This window comes from Alosa alosa, chromosome 9, assembly GCF_017589495.1.
Source record: "Alosa alosa isolate M-15738 ecotype Scorff River chromosome 9, AALO_Geno_1.1, whole genome shotgun sequence".
In the NCBI taxonomy this organism is placed as follows: domain Eukaryota; kingdom Metazoa; phylum Chordata; class Actinopteri; order Clupeiformes; family Clupeidae; genus Alosa; species Alosa alosa.
In genome coordinates, this window is record NC_063197.1 from 9327115 (window position 1) to 9347166 (window position 20052).

The 20052-nt window shown below is 42.1% G+C and overlaps 1 protein-coding gene across 1 annotated transcript in view; it reads left to right on the plus strand.

Annotated features, from left to right (window-relative positions):
* Nucleotides 1–20052, plus strand: part of LOC125300241 (desmoglein-2-like) — a 28662-nt gene that overhangs the window by 6378 nt on the left and 2232 nt on the right. The window contains exons 2-15 of the mRNA XM_048251977.1: nt 4077–4193; nt 4859–5014; nt 5400–5538; nt 5908–6077; nt 7943–8074; nt 8485–8670; nt 8797–9069; nt 9127–9386; nt 9561–9703; nt 10104–10325; nt 11741–11992; nt 14441–14571; nt 15618–15893; nt 16551–17467. Of these exons, the coding sequence (XP_048107934.1) occupies nt 4077–4193; nt 4859–5014; nt 5400–5538; nt 5908–6077; nt 7943–8074; nt 8485–8670; nt 8797–9069; nt 9127–9386; nt 9561–9703; nt 10104–10325; nt 11741–11992; nt 14441–14571; nt 15618–15893; nt 16551–17467 (3374 nt within the window). The remainder of the gene's footprint in view (nt 1–4076; nt 4194–4858; nt 5015–5399; nt 5539–5907; nt 6078–7942; nt 8075–8484; nt 8671–8796; nt 9070–9126; nt 9387–9560; nt 9704–10103; nt 10326–11740; nt 11993–14440; nt 14572–15617; nt 15894–16550; nt 17468–20052) is intronic.

The window sequence follows — 20052 nt, forward strand, 5'->3', positions numbered from 1 at the left end:
TTTCATTCGTGCCGAAATGGAGGGAGAATGAAACATTAAGCACGTTCCACTTTTGCATAAATAATTCCTGAACGGTTTTGGTCAGGGCTGATAATGCAACTGTATTTGACAAAGGACCGATATAGGCTATTTGCTAGAGACAAAATATGAGCTTTCAGTGTGATACGATCTCTTTGTAGATTGCGTTTAATTAAAACGTGTTTCATCTGTTATGGCTATCCCTGCTATTTGGATCTTACTGTATCTCACTCAATGAACAACATCTCAACACTAAATGAATGATGATCCTTAATTGTCATCAGATAGCCTAGTCATATAGGTAGACATTCAGTGTGTTTGAAATAATTAATTCGATAATATTTTCCATCTTTGCAGAGGAAAAGTTTTGTGTAAAGGGAATTAAAGGCCTGTCTCATATAGACGCCTGTCTCTAATACTAGCCGGTGCAGTTTGGCGATTTGGGAAAATAAAAGCCCGGGCTATTATTTGGAGTTTTACGGTATTCCTGAAATAAACAGGAGTCATTGAAAAAGCAGGAGACCACATAGGATAGATAGATAGATAGATAGATCACATCTGATTTTTTTTCTTGTGTCTATACATTGTAACAATCAGATTTTTAGATTCTAACTATTACCATTTAAACACGAGTACAAATTGAATTGGCTCTAGATAAATAATAATGCTTTTCACTGACATCGGGAAAGACACCACAAATACAGTTAACAGGTAGATTTTATGTGAGCAGAAATACGCTTGAAAACCAACAAACACTTTTTTCCACAGTTTATATCGCAAGCAACGCAACCAAAGTGTCCACGCGGCCTACGCACTTCATGCGCTCTCACAGTCCATCCAAACGAAAACGAACTCCACGAAATAAATCCACCGAAAAGAAGAAAACAGTCTGAATAATCCACGTCCAGTGCAACCCATATAATCCACAAAGAAAACGTTGAATCCGACGAGGCTTTCGGTGACGAACAAAAAATAGGATCCTTCTTACCGGATACCAGCGACTCGACAACGGAGATCTCCGAGCTCAGTGCTGTCTCTCCGGTATGTCTGTGGTTCCGAGCTAAAACCACCTTTAGTTGGGAAATCCACACAGTTTGTCCAGGTCTCACGTAGACTCCCTGGGTAGGCCTACTGTTCTAAAACCCCCCGGCTCCTGGCGCACTTCCGCGTTTAAACTTTAATCATATCAGCTGACGCTTGACAGGTCCCTTGCGTCACCTGACACTTACAATCAGCTGATCAGAGCTAAGACGTAGACAACAGAATAATGGTGTTCACTATAGGGCTACAGACTTACATAATATGGAGAACTAAAATGTAGAACACTTTTATGTTGGTTATCATTTCATAACACAGTCTTAAGAAAGAATCCTACAATTATGTGGCAGTGCTACAACATTTCAACTCCATTTGTGAAAATATAAATTCATGGAATAAGACTCATGCAGTAACTGGGTCACATCGCTGTTCAGATATGTTGTATTGTGTTCACACATTCAAGCAGCTCTCTCTCTTTGTCTTTGTTGTTTGATTGTGAGCTTTTTTAAAACATAATGAAAGCCTAAGCCTTCTCATTAGAAAAGATCATCTGTATTGTACAGTGGTGGAGGAAGTACTGAAACTCAGTACTTAAGTAAAAGTACAAATACACAGAGAAATATTTACTTTAGTAAAAGTAAAAGTACCACAATGACAACCCTACTTAAGTAAAAGTAAAAAGTACCTGCTTTTAAATGTACTTTAAGTATTAAAAGTAAAAGTATTTGCATAATGATTTATTCTCTTAATATCTATATTCTAAAAGGAAAAATCAGTATGGGCTGTGGCATTTTAATCTAGTTCGTTTCTAAGCTAATTTTAGGTTATACTCGACTAGTAGTAAGTTAATGCAACTGTGCTTACCATCTGTGGCCCATTACATTCTGACCTACAATTCTAGAGACTGTAATTCTGGTTATCTACTAGGGTGATCTGCTGAGTAATATCATTCAGCAAAACACGAGAGCCTGAAGTTTAACGGGGTAGACAGGGGAAACGTCGGGTGGATCGTAATGCCAATTATGCTGATTGAACAGAAACGTTGCTGAGAAAGGTGTCTTTATGATTAAATTCAGTTTCACTTGCGCAGACGCATAGACATTGAATGAGCGCTGACGTTACGCCACAATTGTAGGCTATGCATCTTTATTTAATCACACACAATTAAGGAATATTTCCTAATCTGGAAAATGTTACGTCTTTTCCGGCCACCGGTTCATTAATAGTCTACCATTCATTTGTGCCGCAAATGATCAGACGTGTGACAGAAGCATGTGCATAGCCTGTAACTTCGCTGATCCGCGGATAGCAATCTCATCGGAGAGGAGGCCCTAACGCTGCAGATAACAGACAGAGAAAGGCCCAGAACACAGTTGCATGTACAGTGTAGCCATGGGTCTGGTGAATATAGCCTACCGAATGCAGATGGCTACAAGCTCACGCTTTGCCTGGTCTAGACTAGAAGCTTATGTTTCTAAGAATGCACGTAGCGCTCCAGAATCTTTGGTAGCAACCCCCCCGGTAAAACAAACGTGTTTATCAGAGAGAGAAAAAAACAACTGATCATAAAATGTATCGTAAAAAGTAACGATGGTGTTGTAGAAATGTAGCGGAGTAAAAGTACAGATAATTGCTGTAAAATGTAACGAAGTAAAAGTCAAAAGTATGCACTATAAATTGTACTTAAGTAAAAGTACAAATACACAGAGAAATATTTACTTTAGTAAAAGTAAAAGTACCACAATGACAACCCTACTTAAGTAAAAAAGTAAAAGTACCTGCTTTTAAATGTACTTTAAGTATTAAAAAGTAAAAGTATTTGCATAATGATTTATTCTCTTAATATCTAAATTCTAAAAGGAAAAATCAGTATGGGCTGTGGCATTTAATCTAGTTCGTTTCTAAGCTAATTTTAGGTTATACTCGACTAGTAGTAAGTTAATGCAACTGTGCTTACCATCTGTGGCCCATTACATTCTGACCTACAATTCTAGAGACTGTAATTCTGGTTATCTACTAGGGTGATCTGCTGAGTAATATCATTCAGCAAAACACGAGAGCCTGAAGTTTAACGGGGTAGACAGGGGAAACGTCGGGTGGATCGTAATGCCAATTATGCTGATTGAACAGAAACGTTGCTGAGAAAGGTGTCTTTATGATTAAATTCAGTTTCACTTGCGCAGACGCATAGACATTGAATGAGCGCTGACGTTACGCCACAATTGTAGGCTATGCATCTTTATTTAATCACACACAATTAAGGAATATTTCCTAATCTGGAAAATGTTACGTCTTTTCCGGCCACCGGTTCATTAATAGTCTACCATTCATTTGTGCCGCAAATGATCAGACGTGTGACAGAAGCATGTGCATAGCCTGTAACTTCGCTGATCCGCGGATAGCAATCTCATCGGAGAGGAGGCCCTAACGCTGCAGATAACAGACAGAGAAAGGCCCAGAACACAGTTGCATGTACAGTGTAGCCATGGGTCTGGTGAATATAGCCTACCGAATGCAGATGGCTACAAGCTCACGCTTTGCCTGGTCTAGACTAGAAGCTTATGTTTCTAAGAATGCACGTAGCGCTCAGAATCTTTGGTAGTAACCCCGGTAAAAACAAACGTGTTTATCAGAGAGAGAAAAAAACAACTGATCATAAAATGTATCGTAAAAAGTAACGATGGTGTTGTAGAAATGTAGCGGAGTAAAAGTACAGATAATTGCTGTAAAATGTAACGAAGTAAAAGTCAAAAGTATGCACTATAAATTGTACTTAAGTAAAGTACAAATACGTGGAAAATTTACTTAAGTACAGTAACGAAGTATTTGTACTTCGTTACATTCCACCACTGGTATTGTAACAGTAATACAGTAATTAACCTTGATATCTCACACTATGCTGTGTTGGCTCCTTGAGTTTGAGCATTGGGCCTAGAAAGTTCTTTGAAAAGTCCTTGAATTCCATGTTTAAGAAGGCCTGGGAGAGCTGAACTAACCTAACATGGATTGTCTTCTTAAAGGTCTGTATGATGTCAGCAGAAGCAAACAGCCACAGACGGCACAAGCGAGAATGGATCATAGCACCCACAAAACTGGAGGAGAATGTTGACTACACGAAACGAGAGTACATTGCCAAGGTTTGTTTTATGTGACAACCTAAGTCCTTGCACTTTAACAACAAACAATCTGAACACGTCTGGAAAGCAATGGTGATGATATGGTCTTTCAACAGGCCCCAGGGCAATACACTTATTTTGTTCTTGGGCTTATATGCAAATATGAAATACAGGTCCAACAGGTTTCTGTGGTGTCTGTGAACGTAAAAAGAATTCAGATGATACATTTGAAGAGATGAAACTTGTGGACCATCCCAACTAGCACTGAATGAAAAAAAAACTGTCTCCTCACTAGTCCTGCTGCTCGTTAAACTGTAAGCTCTTTTTATGAGTGTGTTATCACTAAAATATGCAGTCCTCAAAACTGTTGAAAGGTACTGACATTTAAGCTCATCACCACTTACTGCACACAAGGGCAACAACTTGTTTACAGTTGGTTTTATGCCCATGCCACTTGTTTCCCATTTACAGAGCAAGGACCAACACTGTATAGTCCTGGTTATTTAACACCTTAAACACACACACATACAAACACACACACAGACACACACAAACAAACAAACACTGGACTGACAACTGGAGAGATACAGTATGATGAGTTGTCCTTCATTTGACAAAAGTGTAATTGATTATGAATAAGGCCTGAATCTCTAAATTCATAATGTTGTTTTTGTTTGATTAATTAGATTCGCTCAGACCTTGATGAGGAGAAAAGAGTGAAATACAGCCTGAATGGACCAGGAGCCAGTGGGCCTCCTGTCAATCGCTTTATCATTGACCCTGACACTGGCTTTGTCAAAGTCACTGAAATTTTGGACAGAGAGGAAATCCATCAGTATAATGTGAGTCTCTCTCCAAGTCTTGAAAACAACACAGTGTAATAGTCTGAAGCGTTAGTGTAGGCTACAGAATCTGCATTTCACCTAAACGCTTACACATAAAATATGTCCTGGCAGCTGCACCTTGAAATGAGCTTGCTACTTCACATAGTAATACGCTGCATATGGTAAGTCCCTGCCCATTCTCATTCACATTTTAGTTCTTGACTGCCCCCTTGAGGCACAAATTGGAGTAATGTGAATGATATGGTTGACAGGTCAACCCTTCCAACTTAGAATAAAAAGGTTCTCTATATATTTTTTGTGTGTGAGTTTGTATATAAAGCAACATCAGGCACCAACAATCATCAACAAAAATCATTTAAAAAAAAGCTGTTTCCTCAAACAGCTTACTGGAATTGCCACGTTCCTTGGCGGCACTGAGGCAGAGGAAGCTATTGAGCTTACTGTCATTGTCGTTGACCAAAATGACAACCCTCCAAAGTTCGAAATCCAGAGCGGCACTGTCAGAGAATGCAGCACAGTCGGTATGGAAACAGTCTGGTCTATTTGAAAACTAGAAACTCTTGAGTATCTCCTCTGTTCTCTAAGATGTAATATGTAGAATCTGTTTTTTGGAACGTTGCATTATTCCTGATAAAACAGGGCGTAAGTGCATACGACATCACATCAAAATGGTAATTTCTTAACATTCAGTTGCTATTTTGAGTCAATATTTGAATATTTTCAGGAAAAAATCTAATTTGTTAAACCATTTCATGTTTACAAATGTAACATGTTTGTTGTAAAATTAATTCTGTTCCACTTGACAGAATGGTCCTCTTCTAACAATCTGTGCGCTAGCAGTCTCTGTTCCGAAATGCTTTTTCTCTTTTGACTCGATTGTGTTTCACTAGGAACTGTTATAATGAACGTGACCGCCCACGACGAAGACCAGAAAGGGACAGTTAATTCAAAAATCGCCTACAGCATCATCAAGCAAGAGCCTCCAGGTTCTGGAATGCTGTTTTCCATCAACAGGGACACAGGACAGCTATTTGTGAAAGAGCCAACTCTGGACCGTGAGGTGAGGCTGGCTCAGCATTCTGCAAGGTTTTTCACTGGTTATCTGTGGATCACCCTGGCACTGTGGTGTACGGAGAGATTGTTGCTCATTAAAGCGATGGTTTGGAGTAATTTCACCCTAGGGTCCATTGCACCATGACCCCGAGCCAAACACCCTCCCAGAACCTTTTTGAAGAAGTGAAAATTGAACAATATGAACTATGAATATTGAACAACTTGAAGCTACATCTATCAAGTGTGAACATGTTTAACAAAATATGGGAACAAAACAAATATAATCAGTGGGAGCCCTGGGGGTGATGGAAGATAGTGACACCCTCAGTGTGTTTGAAATGTCCAGTCGATTTGGTCTTAGTTGCAGTCATTGCCAAAAACCCGGCCTCGCATAGATAGGCCTACGTGGTGGGAAATGGTAGCAACGTTTTCAGCGCTTTTACGGCTATCTCGGGATATTCTGCTTTGGTTTTGATCCAAAAACCCGCCAGAGAGGTTTCCTCATACACACTCTTAAGACCACCGTCATTTGCAATTTCGATCAATTGCTCTTCCTCCTGCGCTGACAAGTTAGGACTATTCGGGATATTGACAAATGGGTTGCGGACCCACTCATTGGTTTGCCGTGGATCTTTGGAGGATGGGAAGTAACGCTCAAACTCATTTGAAAGCGCTACAAGGTGATCACAAGCACCAGCTAAGTAGAGAAAGGGCCCTGCCTCAGTCTCTCCCAAAACCCCTACTACTGTTTGGAACATATCAAATACACCCCGGTCCACTCGTCGTCCCCACATATCAAGCTTGGCTTTAAAAGCGACTTTATCTGCCAGTTTAAAGACAGTTGTCATTCTCCCCTGGAGTGACAGGTTGAGGTCATTAAGCAAATATGTATATATAATAACCGAATATGTCACACAGGTAAGCGAGTTTTGACACCCAGTCCTCATCACTAAAATGTGCAGCTAACGGTGACTTTTTTTCTGTAAGAAATCTCTGCAGTGGCTCTCGCAACTCAAACACTCTGGCCAGTGACCTGCTAAAGATGCTTGTTTTTTGTTGCTTATTCTAGCAATTTAGCTAACTTTGTGTGACACTACCGTTCGCCAAGAACTGATCAAGTGAAGTGAGCTGACCTGAGGCTGCGCAGCGCCGAAGGCAATATGTAAAGTGTTGAAGACAGGACAGACAGACGTAAGAAAATAGACCTTGCAAAATGCAAACATGCGTGCAATCAAACAACAATATAGGCCTATGTCATGTAAAAACGTGACATTATTGCGAATTAAATTGAGTTTAGTTTGCATGCATTTTTTTTTAAACTCATGTCGTAGGCTACGGCCCGGTTGTTGGGGACCGCTGGCATAGACCTCTCCAGAATAAGTCCTGCCTCCGTAACTTCCGTATCCATCCAACCTTCGGTCGTCAAATGTCTATGGGAAATAACATGGCGTTTTGAAAGATTGTACCTGTCAAACTCTGTAGGTGACAAAGTAGAAAAAGCTGGTGGGCATACTACTTAAACGGCACCAACAATCAAAAAATCCAGTGGAAACTAGATGGCAGAAGTGTGTAGGCCAATCTGCCCAGCAGCTTTTTCTACTTTGTCAGGGTAAAATTACTCCGAACCATCGCTTTAAGACTACTGCAAAGCTTCAACACTGTCCCTGTCCCCAACCACAACAAACCTATTCACTCACTTTGGAAATGATGATTGTTCAACCAACATAATTGTCAAAAAGTAGCTTTCTTTAACACAGAATCCCCACCTCTTGCAAACCAGAGTCTTCACAGTCAAGACAATTTTTGTGCAGTTTAGAGTGTAGTTCAAAAAACATGATAAAAACATTATGTTAACAACATTCTATCCACTAGACCCACGATTACTATGAACTGACTGTCCAAGGAGTGGATATGGATGGGGCTCCGAATGGAAACACTGCAACTGGTACAGTGAAGATTACTCTACAAGATATCAACGACAACGTCCCTACTCTCGAGAAGGAGGTGTGGTAAAATTAGACTGTTACCCTTTGGCCTGTAATAGAGATACTGTATATAGAAACTGAAAGGGGAACTTGCATATCTCTGACACTATTTAATTGGGTGCAGAGGTATTAGAATATATAATATGTACTGTATACAACCAACAGACTGTCACTGTTGCCAAAATCAGACTTAACAGTAGTTTATGACTACTATGATATTTCAAATTTCCTTTCAGTCAAATATTATACAGGTGGGAGATTTATGACATAATTTAGAGCTGATGTTTTCTTTTTTGTTTACGTTCATGGCGGTACCCCACAGGTGTTCCGAATTAAGCACAGATAGCTACAACATGTCCTGATCAACACTTCATATTATTACTCTGTGGACAAATGCTTAAAGACATGCAATATTGCACCTCTCTCCAGTACACTGGCATTGTGGACGAAGGAGCTGTGGACGTGGTGGTGATGAGAATCAAAGCTTTCGATATGGATTTAAAGGACAGTGATAACTGGCTGGCTATTTTCAATATTGTTTCTGGGAATGAAGAAGATCTCTTCACAATCCACACAGATCCAAAGACCAATGAAGGTATCCTGAAGCTGGTTAAGGTAGGTTTACAGTGGTTCTCTCCACATCTGTTTTAGTAGGCTTCAGTACCTGTGTGTTTCTAATTATCAGATCCTTTTCACCTTATTCCCACCTTCTCAATATGTCACCTTTGATTTTGTGTTAAGCCTGTGGACTATGAGAAGATCAAAAAGCTGAACCTTGAGTTGGAGCTGAAGAATGTCGCTCCATTCGTCAATGGCACAGCCTTGGCTCTTGGATTGGGATTTGAGTGGCCAGATCAGGACTTAGAGGCAGAACCTGGCCCTGGTGCTGCAGTTCCTATTGCCATTGATGTTGGTGGAGGTGGAGGTGGTGGTGGTGGAGGTGGAGGTGGTGGTGGTGGAGGAGGGGGAGGTGGTGGCGGAGGTGGTGGTGGTGGTGGCGGTGGCAATCCAAACGTTGATATCTCCCCTGATGGTAAACCTGTTAAGCCAGGTACCAAACCAGGAGGGCAGCCAGGTACCAAACCTGGAGGGAAACCAGGTACCAAACCTGGAGGGAAGCCAGGGCCCAAGCCATCCAAACCAGGGAAAAAGCCACCTAAAAGTTATCCTATTTCAATTGCGGTCAAAAACATGCCTGATGGACCTAGTTTTGAACCGGGGGTAAAAGACGTGCCACTGTCAGAAAACCCAGAAGAGATTGAACTTCACTCAGTCATAGCTGTTTACCCAGCTGTGGATGGGGATACTGGAGAACACCTAGATGATGTCAAGTAAGAATACTTCAGTATTAGAAAAGCATCATCATGCATAATGACATTCCCCATAATGATTAAATTATACACATTCCTAAAACAATTGAATACCGGTAATTAAACAACTCAATCATTAAACATTTTTTTAACTGTACAGTGTTCTTTTTCTGTGTCAATTGACTAAATGTGTAGGTATGCTGAAGGATTTGACCCTGACAACTGGTTGACCATTGATGAAGACACCGCAGAGATCAGACTGAACAAGATGCCAGATCGAGAATCTCCATTCCTAAAGAATGGCACATACTATGCTGAGGTCCTCTGTCTATCCCAAGGTGACTATGAGACCTCAGAAGCCTCACTTATGCTCTATCAGTTTACATGTATTGACATTTACATTTATTCATTTAGCAGATGCTTTTTATCCAAAGCGACTTACATCAATTATACTACAAGGGCCGTTCTCCCCAGAGCCATTCAGGGTTAAGTGCCTTGCTCAAGGGCACAACAGTGGAAACTGAGAATTAAACCCATAACTTTTTTGGCTACTGCATGCTAACCCAGCTCCTTAGCCACTATGCTACCACTACCCACACTCTACAGAGATTAGTCATCATGTTGTTGGATGCCTGAATTGATTTCTTTACTGTCTGAAAAACATATAAAGTATGGCAATTTCATTTTCAGTTGGGTTTGTCCATTGACTTCATGATTAACTCTTAATGTTTCACACAGATGGATCAGGAAGAACCGCCACTGGAACCATTGCCATTAATGTACAGGATTCAAATGACAACTGCCCGAAACTGACGAGCACATACCAGAATATCTGCACAGATTCTAAAGTTGTGTACATGTCTGCCATTGATGAAGATTTCAGCCCCAATGGAGAACCACTTCACTTCTCCATCATTTCAGAGCAGACCACAGGACCATGGGAGACGGAGAAGCTCAATGGTGAGGAGCATTTCAAATCCTTTACAAAAGTTCTTACAAGCATACTGTATCTTAAAGGAGAATTCCGGTGTGATATTGACCTAAAGTGTATTGAAACATGATACCGAGTGTGAACGTATGTCTCATAGCCCATCTCAGCTTGTCCCCTGCACTCCAAAATCTGGCGCTAGTTAGCCGATGCTACCAACAGCTTTTTCAATAGTGGTGCTTCGGCATCGGGCTAGCCATGCAAATAAATCACTGTTTTACACCCATTTACGAGGCTCAATGTATCTCCACACTTCATTGGTAGACTTCCGAGGGCCCTGACATTTAAAACGAGACATTGAGAACTGAAAAGCACTGGTAGTTTACTTACAAGATGATTTATACAGACAGTATCTTCACAAAGTTTAGCGTTTGCAGCCATCTTGAATTTAGTCACGATAAGTCGAGCAACGAGTAAGAATGAACAGGTATGATAAGGGATCAGATTCCAAAAATAATTCAGTGGAAATGCATGGATTCCAGTTGCTGCTACTCGGTATCATGTTTCAATACACTTTAGGTCAATATCACACTGGAATTCTCCTTTAATTTAAGCATATCTGAGGTGACACTTTTAGTCATTAGAAATCATAGCCGGTCATGAAGACGTTTTAGAGGCTACCAGAGGTGGGACAAAGTCATTGTTGGCCAGGCAGTGAGTCTTAATTTCTAATGTTAAAGCACTGAGTCAAGTATCAAGACAAGAGATACGAGCCCTAAGCGATGTGACCAAGCCCACATCTGTTCGAGGTTTCTTGTGATGGCTGTTCTTCTGATGGTTCCCCCTTAAAGGTGCCATGTGTAAGAATTGAGGTAAAAATATCCAAAAAATGAGCTACACGCATCAAAAGAATGAGAAGAAATAAGGGCGATGATGTCATTAAAAAAATGACAAGGTATAGTGCTGCAGAGAAATCAACCTAAATTAGCATGCTAAATTACTAGCCACAGCCCGACAGGTGTCATAATACCAGTTTCGGCCATGGGAGGCGGTATGCGGGCAACATAACCGCCAGCCAAACTGCAATACACGTGTCTCGGTTGTTACTCTAGGGTAGACCAACTCACTTTCTGGAGGTATACTGCCCCATCTTTTATGGAATGTGGAGTATGAATTGATTTTTTGGCGGACATTACACATGGCACCTTTAAGGTACATTTCACAGGAAGTGAAAAGCGGATGCTTTTGTCCAAAACAGCGTAGATTATATTTGAACCAAGGACCAAATGAAAAGTGCTTGATCTAAGGTGATTTCAATTATTATTGGTGCTGCATTCATCAAATAAATACGTTTGAACAGACTTGCAAGCCTGCTTTTTTTGAGATGATTAAGCTGTGATCAAATGGCCAACCTGTAGACATGTCTGTGTTCCCTGGCATTTGACAGGCACAGCAGTGGCCCTGCATCCAGTGGAGCCCTTGTGGCCAGGAGTCTACACAATCACGGTGGAGGTAACCGATGCTCAGGGTCTGTCCTGCCCAGACAAGCAGACGCTGGAGCTGGAGGTCTGCACTTGCACAGATGGATATGGCTGCAGTCTCAGAGGATATAGGGGTGCTGATGGCTCCTCCCCCAGTTCTGTCAGTTTTGGAGCACCAGCTATTGGTGTTGTGTTGGCAGGACTGGCCGTCTTATTGGGTGAGTCAATACACACAGATACATGTTGAAGGAACACGACAACATTTTAGGGAATTAGCTTATTCGCTGTCTCTCCCATAGTTAGATAAGATGATACATACCCTTCTCATCTCGATCGAACTAGCCTATAGCTCCCAAAACATACAAAATAACTCCAACATTTTCCTATTAACATATTGTAACTACTATAATTACAATGTGTAGAAATACTGAGGCAATATTATTATTATTATATATTATAAATATTATATATTATAAATACAATCCTTAGCGAAAAGAAGTTTATGGAAATGTACTGTTGGTCTACTTATTTTGAACTAAGTATATGTATAGCTTACTTTCTGTGTACTGATCAGAGATACACTAAATTGAATAATACTTGGCTTATACTGGTAAGTATATGTAGCCCTCTAGCTCTCCATCCGCGCACGCCGCCGGCTTCCAGCACCTCCACTGCTAGTTGTGTTATTATTGTGAACGTGAGGGTGCATCCGGTATGAAGGGAGACACGGACGGGATCGTGGCAGACCATAGTTTACTGGGCTTCATAAACAGCATCTATAAGGTTGATGGTATATACTCCATTTATAACCAGTATGAAAAAATCCTAATGCACTTCAGTTGTACATTCAAACGTTAATGAATCCCCATATTACATTGAACGCTAACGCATACCAAAACACTAACTAACTAGCACAGTTACACATAGCTTAGCACTGTATTAGTGGCCACATTACACTCGATCTTATAACGAAAATAAAAAGTGCTTTTTCTCAAAATGACTCATTTAAGTCTTCAATAACTAGGTATAAACAATAGCTCAACAAAACGAACTTTCTAAGTAGTATTACCCAAGATAATTTCTATTTTATAAACTCATGAAAATAACGTCACTTACCTATAAGAAAAGATGGCGTTCTAGGCTAAACACGCATCAACCCTACGGTGTATCAAAAGGAACAGAGTTAAACTAACGAAAATATAAATAATACATGGTCCTGCAGTGACACCTAGTGGCGCTACACATACACTGCCTTACATATACATAATGGTTTAAGTATATATAGCCTATACTTGGTACTTATACTTAAATATACGTTATATACTTACCGGTATACTGATGGAAAAGTCTTAATATATATATATATATATATATATATATATATATATATATATATATATATAGAGCAGTCAGTCTCTTTAATTCTCCTTTAATATCATTTAACCAAACGTGACAGTACAACAAATCCTTGCGATACTGGGTTGGAGGAGCTGGTAGGGGTGCAGTTGGTAAGTGTTGGTAACTTAACAGTCTCATGTAATAAACTCTGGGTTCGCTAACTACGTTGTTGGTGCTTCGTTTTACGTGTAGGTACCCTGAGCAATACTGGTTAAAAATGCTATTTGGGAAGCGTTTGCTCACCGCCCTTAGCTAATCCACTGTTTAGGATTTGGGGCTATAGCGTATACCGGGGTAAGCTCTGTAGTGGTTGATCGATGAAAAGTACTGTCTCCATAGCTTATTTGATATGTTTTAATGCAGAAAAACACCCTGGGGTCAATTTTCGCCGGAGTTACACTTAACCTTAAAAGTACTCCCGATGTGCTGGTTGGCGGCTTGCATGGGGGCCTATGCCATTGGTGTGTTTGTGTGTGCGTGCGTGTGTATGTGTGTGTAACATAAAGGCAGTATAAATAAGCAATATAAATGTTGTTTATTAGTAAACATTTGTAGTGCACCTAAAGGTTTACTACTTGTACACCTTAAAAATACGTAACAGAACTAAAATGTGTACTAGAAGTATATAAATAGTAAAGTCAGAAAAGGAATTTACCTTAGACTAGGCTATATCAGAGCCCGCCTACGGACATTCTCTGAAATAGGTTAATGATGTAAAGTCAAGTGCGCTTCTATGGGACTGGTGTGTGCGCGCACAGTTTTTATTGATGAGTCGGAGTGGCAAGTGCTGCGCATAGTTGCAGAGGAATGTGGCTGCCCAGGGCATTATAAAACTTCTCACTCTTAGACCTACTCATACTCGGCGCTGAAATGGTGTATTTAGCTGACTAAATTCGAATCATATGCTGGGGAGAAATCGTCGGACATCCATGATTATTTTGTTTTTCAGCACCCCTGGTCAAAAATATGTTCCCGCGCACCTGGAAGTAGGCTATGATTTGAAACTCTGGGGGAGACTGAGAATAACTTAATTTCCAAATATGTTGGTGTGTTCCTTTAATCACAAACCCACACAGAGTTAAAGCTCTAGCTATGCACAGTGTGCCTTTAAAGGTTTGACAGTGAAGTCTCAGCCACCACTAAACTCAAAGTATCTCTGACACTCAAAACCTGATGGTTAGGCAAATCTTGGTGACTATTCAAATTCATTTTTAAATCTCTTTGTCCTCTCTGTTTCTGTGTGCTGTTGTGGTGTTGTGTGTGTTAAGTGGTCCCCCTACTGCTGCTGTTCTGCCAGTGTGGATCTGTAGCCGGCATGGCTGACCGTTTCATGGACTTGCCTTTTGATGTTAAAGAGTACCTGATGCCATATCACACTGAGGGCAAGGGTGAAGACAAGGTAATGCATCTATGTATCCCCAACAGTTAGGTCCAGTTGAACAATTTATTAATTTAGAATTGGACAAGCTGCATTCCCAGAGTGGGGATATCCTAGCCTGGGAATACACATACGAACCTTTGGCAAATTTGGAATTTGCTCTGCAGGTCTGTCTGGCCAAGAGGCTGTTGAAGGCCATTTCCAATATCTCTAAAACACTGGCACGCAAATACAATTGCTAAATAATACGGCATGGACGTATATTTCTTTGGAATTGAGTAAACACCTACATTTAAAACCTTTGTTTACAACATTGCTGCACTTCTGAAATTATTTGGTAAGAGTTTAATGCACCAATTTAAGTTTCATTTCACTGCTAGTTACGCCCTGCTGGAAGTCGTAAGTCAGTGATCCTTTGACAGACCCATTCTCAATCTTAATTGAGAAGGATCTGGTGTCAACGAAGCTAGGGATATCCTAGATTCTTTACCGCTAGTAATTACTCCACGCATTAATTATCTGACATTAACATTCCATTTATGGAGACAAGGAGAGAAGGTTAATTAAGTAGATTAACATATAACATGAAGACAGCCAAATGTACTAGCCTCTCACCCAACTTTGTTACAGTGACAATGTTCATTGCTTGGCACCACCAGACACTATAAATTCACACAAGAGTTACTGTATTTTGGGGGGGAGACCTATGGCCAAATCACTGCCGTGAGGATATCCTTTACCGACACTCTCACTAGTACCATATTGCTTACTGTATTTCCTAAATATTAACCAAGGTTTACACATTTTGATGTTTGATTTTGCAAACATTTCTTCAGCTATGAGGTAGCTACACTGGGGTGGGCTATACAGTACATGGGAATATGTTTATTTTCTTCATTCTTCTTTATGATTCTGATTCTGATATAAAATCTGATTCTGATTCACTGGGCTATTGGGCACTGTGGTCAATACATAGTTTAGTTTCTTTTTAATTTGCATAAAACACTTGACACGATCGTCAAGATTGCAATACAGTATATTTGTTTTGTTTGTCTCTTTGCTTTTAGGGGGTCCCTACCTACCTGCTGCCAGTTACTATAAAAGAGGCAGCACCTGTGGCCCTCAATTCTGCAGTGGAGCAGCAAACCACTCAAATGTCCAGCAGCACCTACAGCCAGATGATACAGATGAGCCAGTTTGAGCCAAGTAACACGCTCAGTGCTCATCAGAGAAGCTCAACGTACCGCGCCGTCACCCGGCAGGAGAGCAGGCAGGCAGGCTTGGCAGACCTCTATGAAGATATTGCTCTACCTGATGATTTACTGATGAAGTACTTCGCCCAGGTGAGAGGCAGAGACTGGGAACGGCAGTGCCAGGTGGTTGCCGGTCTCACAGTCCATAATGAACGCATTATGTATGTAAAGCAGGTAGTACTTCTGTATGTACAGAAGGTAGTATGCAAGTAGTACTTATTGCTGCATGAATATGTCCTAGTTACACTGTGCCTTGATTGTCCCTTTTTGTAAGTCGCTTTGGATAAAAGCATCAGCTAAATGAAGAAATAAATGTAAATGTAAATGTTGGTGACAGAAAATTAGATGAGGGACAGGAAGAAGCCTATGAGATCCATAGTGTCTGTTCTTGGAGGTTTGTTGCCTCACAAACCACCATACAAATCGTCTATCTGTAATCTGTAACTCAGCTTCATCTTAATGTTGCTTCAACTCAACTCTTTACCACCTTTTGTGACAATTTCCTCCAGAATGCTACTTGACCTTTCTTCATCCTCACTATTTACACAAAACCTATTTGATCTTCCTTCATTTTCAATATTTACACTGGTAATGATAGTCAGTGTGCCACTCAGCAGTGTGAGAGATACAGCTGGATTGAATAAAAAAAGCCTTGGCCAGGAAATCCCTCTTTTTAAGAAGTTACAGTTTTAGTTTTGTCTTATGTAAATGGAACACATGACAAGGGTGTCTTTGTGTGTGTTACAGAAGTCAGCATGCATAGCTGTGCAGGTTCCTCAGAAGGACACGTTGCTGGATTATGGCTATGAAGGGCAGGGATCACCTGCTGGCTCTGTGGGCTGCTGCAGCCTCCTGGGGTCTGATGATGACCTTCAGTTCCTGGATGACCTGGGGTCAGAGTTCTCCACCCTGGCCCAGATCTGCAAGCCACTAAAACTGATTCTGGAACAAAGTGAGACGTCGCTGCAAGCAAAAACAGAGCGAGAAAGTTCTATGTCTGTCAGCACTGTGATGGTTTCCGAGGCTGTTCCTCCTCCTTCTCCTGTCCACACTGAAACCACAGAGATCTGCAGGACCATCAGCAACTCCTCTACTCTTCCCAGGATTCAGTTGTGTGAAGCCGTTTCCGTGCCGACCCAGACTGTGCTGGTGCAGCAGCAGCAGCCCCTGTACTACATGGTGGAGCCGCAGCAGGTCCAGAGCACAGTGCTGCTGGCTGAGAGGCCCCAAGTGGGTCTGGGTCAGGGAATGATCCTGGTCAACGCGAGTCAGACAGCCACAGAGGGGATGCTGCTGCAGGGGGGAGACCTGGTGCAGGGAGCCCAGGGGCTGGTGATGGCCCAGGGGGGTCAGGGATTGGTGTTACAGCAGGGTGGGCACATTCAGATTGGTCAGGGTTTGGTGTTACAGCAGGATGGGCATGTTCAGGGTGGTCAGGGTTTGGTGTTACAGCAGGGTGGGCATGTTCAGGGTGGTCAAGGTTTGGTGTTACAGCAGGGTGGGCATGTTCAGGGTGGTCAGGGTTTGGTGTTGCAGCAGGAAGGCCACGTTCACAGGATGGGCATGTTCAGGGTGGTCAAGGTTTGGTGTTACAGCAGGATGGGCATGTTCAGGGTGGTCAGGGTTTGGTGTTACAGCAGGATGGGCATGTTCAGGGTGGTCAGGTTTGGTGTTACAGCAGGATGGGCATGTTCAGGGTGGTCAAGGTTTGGTGTTACAGCAGGATGGGCATGTTCAGGGTGGTCAGGTTTGGTGTTACAGCAGGGTGGGCACATTCAGATTGGTCAGGGTTTGGTGTTACAGCAGGGTGGGCACATTCAGATTGGTCAGGGTTTGGTGTTACAGCAGGATGGGCATGTTCAGGGTGGTCAAGGTTTGGTGTTACAGCAGGATGGGCATGTTCAGGGTGGTCAAGGTTTGGTGTTACAGCAGGATGGGCATGTTCAGGGTGGTCAAGGTTTGGTGTTACAGCAGGATGGGCATGTTCAGGGTGGTCAGGTTTGGTGTTACAGCAGGGTGGGCACATTCAGATTGGTCAGGGTTTGGTGTTACAGCAGGGTGGGCACATTCAGATTGGTCAGGGTTTGGTGTTACAGCAGGATGGGCATGTTCAGGGTGGTCAAGGTTTGGTGTTACAGCAGGATGGGCATGTTCAGGGTGGTCAAGGTTTGGTGTTACAGCAGGGTGGGCACATTCAGATTGGTCAGGGTTTGGTGTTACAGCAGGGTGGGCACATTCAGATTGGTCAGGGTTTGGTGTTACAGCAGGATGGGCATGTTCAGGGTGGTCAGGTTTGGTGTTACAGCAGGGTGGGCACATTCAGATTGGTCAGGGTTTGGTGTTACAGCAGGGTGGGCATGTTCAGGGTGGTCAGGTTTGGTGTTACAGCAGGATGGGCATGTTCAGGGTGGTCAAGGTTTGGTGTTACAGCAGGATGGGCATGTTCAGGGTGGTCAGGTTTGGTGTTACAGCAGGGTGGGCATGTTCAGGGTGGTCAAGGTTTGGTGTTACAGCAGGGTGGGCACATTCAGATTGGTCAGGGTTTGGTGTTACTAAATGGTGGCAAAGTGGTCAGGGTTTGGTGTTGCAGCTGGTGTCTTAATGGAATTGAAATTAAACATTAAAGATCGCTGACTAGTGTGTTGAGGAGACTTCTTTATACTAAAGATTAGGGAGACAGGCAAGTGAGGACTTTTGATGAGTTGAGCTGTCAGAGAGGAGGTGGTCGGACATATACCTGTAGCTTAATCTAGCTTCCCCCATGGTCACACAGCAAAGCAGAATATTCAGTCTGATGATGCCTCATTGGAAACTCGGTAATACTGATGCAAAAAATGTTAATGAAATGTAATGAAATACAACCCCATTTCCAAAAAAAGGTTTAAGATAAATGTGTATATTTTTCATACAGCAGGGTGGGCACATTCAGATTGGTCAGGGTTTGGTGTTACAGCAGGATGGGCATGTTCAGGGTGGTCAGGTTTGGTGTTACAGCAGGGTGGGCATGTTCAGGGTGGTCAAGGTTTGGTGTTACAGCAGGGTGGGCACATTCAGATTGGTCAGGGTTTGGTGTTACAGCAGGATGGGCATGTTCAGGGTGGTCAAGGTTTGGTGTTACAGCAGGATGGGCATGTTCAGGGTGGTCAAGGTTTGGTGTTACAGCAGGATGGGCATGTTCAGGGTGGTCAAGGTTTGGTGTTACAGCAGGGTGGGCACATTCAGATTGGTCAGGGTTTGGTGTTACAGCAGGATGGGCATGTTCAGGGTGGTCAAGGTTTGGTGTTACAGCAGGGTGGGCATGTTCAGGGTGGTCAGGTTTGGTGTTACAGCAGGGTGGGCACATTCAGATTGGTCAGGGTTTGGTGTTACAGCAGGGTGGGCACATTCAGATTGGTCAGGGTTTGGTGTTGTTTGGTGACAACAATATGAATTTTGCCTTTTTAAACTAATTATATATAAAAATAATGGATGCGTCTCTTCTATAAAATCATGTACTAATAATACGATTGTTTGATGTATTTTAGAAGTCACGTTTCATATAAATACGGGTAAATCAATGTAGTGTTGATTGTGTACTTGATTGATGTATTGATTGAGTGATCTGTTAAAATTCTTTACTCTCTGTACTGAGTAAATATTTAGAGCCAACTCCTGGCAGCGGCTGAATACAGGGCCTACAATGATAGAGTGAGGTGGGAGAATTCAATTTCAATTTCAATCTCAATTTAATATCACTTATAGAGCGCCAAAACATTACACATGTCTCATGGTGCTTTACAGAGTGTTAAAATAAAAATCAGAGAGAGCCCATGAGTGACAGGGGCGAGAAAAAACTCCCTAGAATTGGAGATACATATAGGAAGAAACTTTGAGCAGATCCACAACTCAAGGGCCTGACCCATCTGCCTAGGGTCAGTTACATGGCAGCAAGGTCTGTATACATGATAAGTGAGGTTAGTTAGGTGTAAAGAATAGAACATGGTGTTTAAAGCCACCTGAGGTGTATGTTACAAAGAGGTGGGAGGGTTACATATCCAGTATGATAATGCATGAATCCTATTTAGTGTCAGAGAGTTCAAATAGTCCAGTGTAGGGAATTAATTGTCCATAGGGATTAGGAGTTGTCGTAGGACAAGTAGTGGGTCACTAGGCTGCGCGGGCCAGGAGTCCGGGTAAGGGGACAGCAACAGGCGATGGTAGGTCAGTCACAGGGATGGGACTTCAGGTGAGATGAGGGCCAAACACAAGG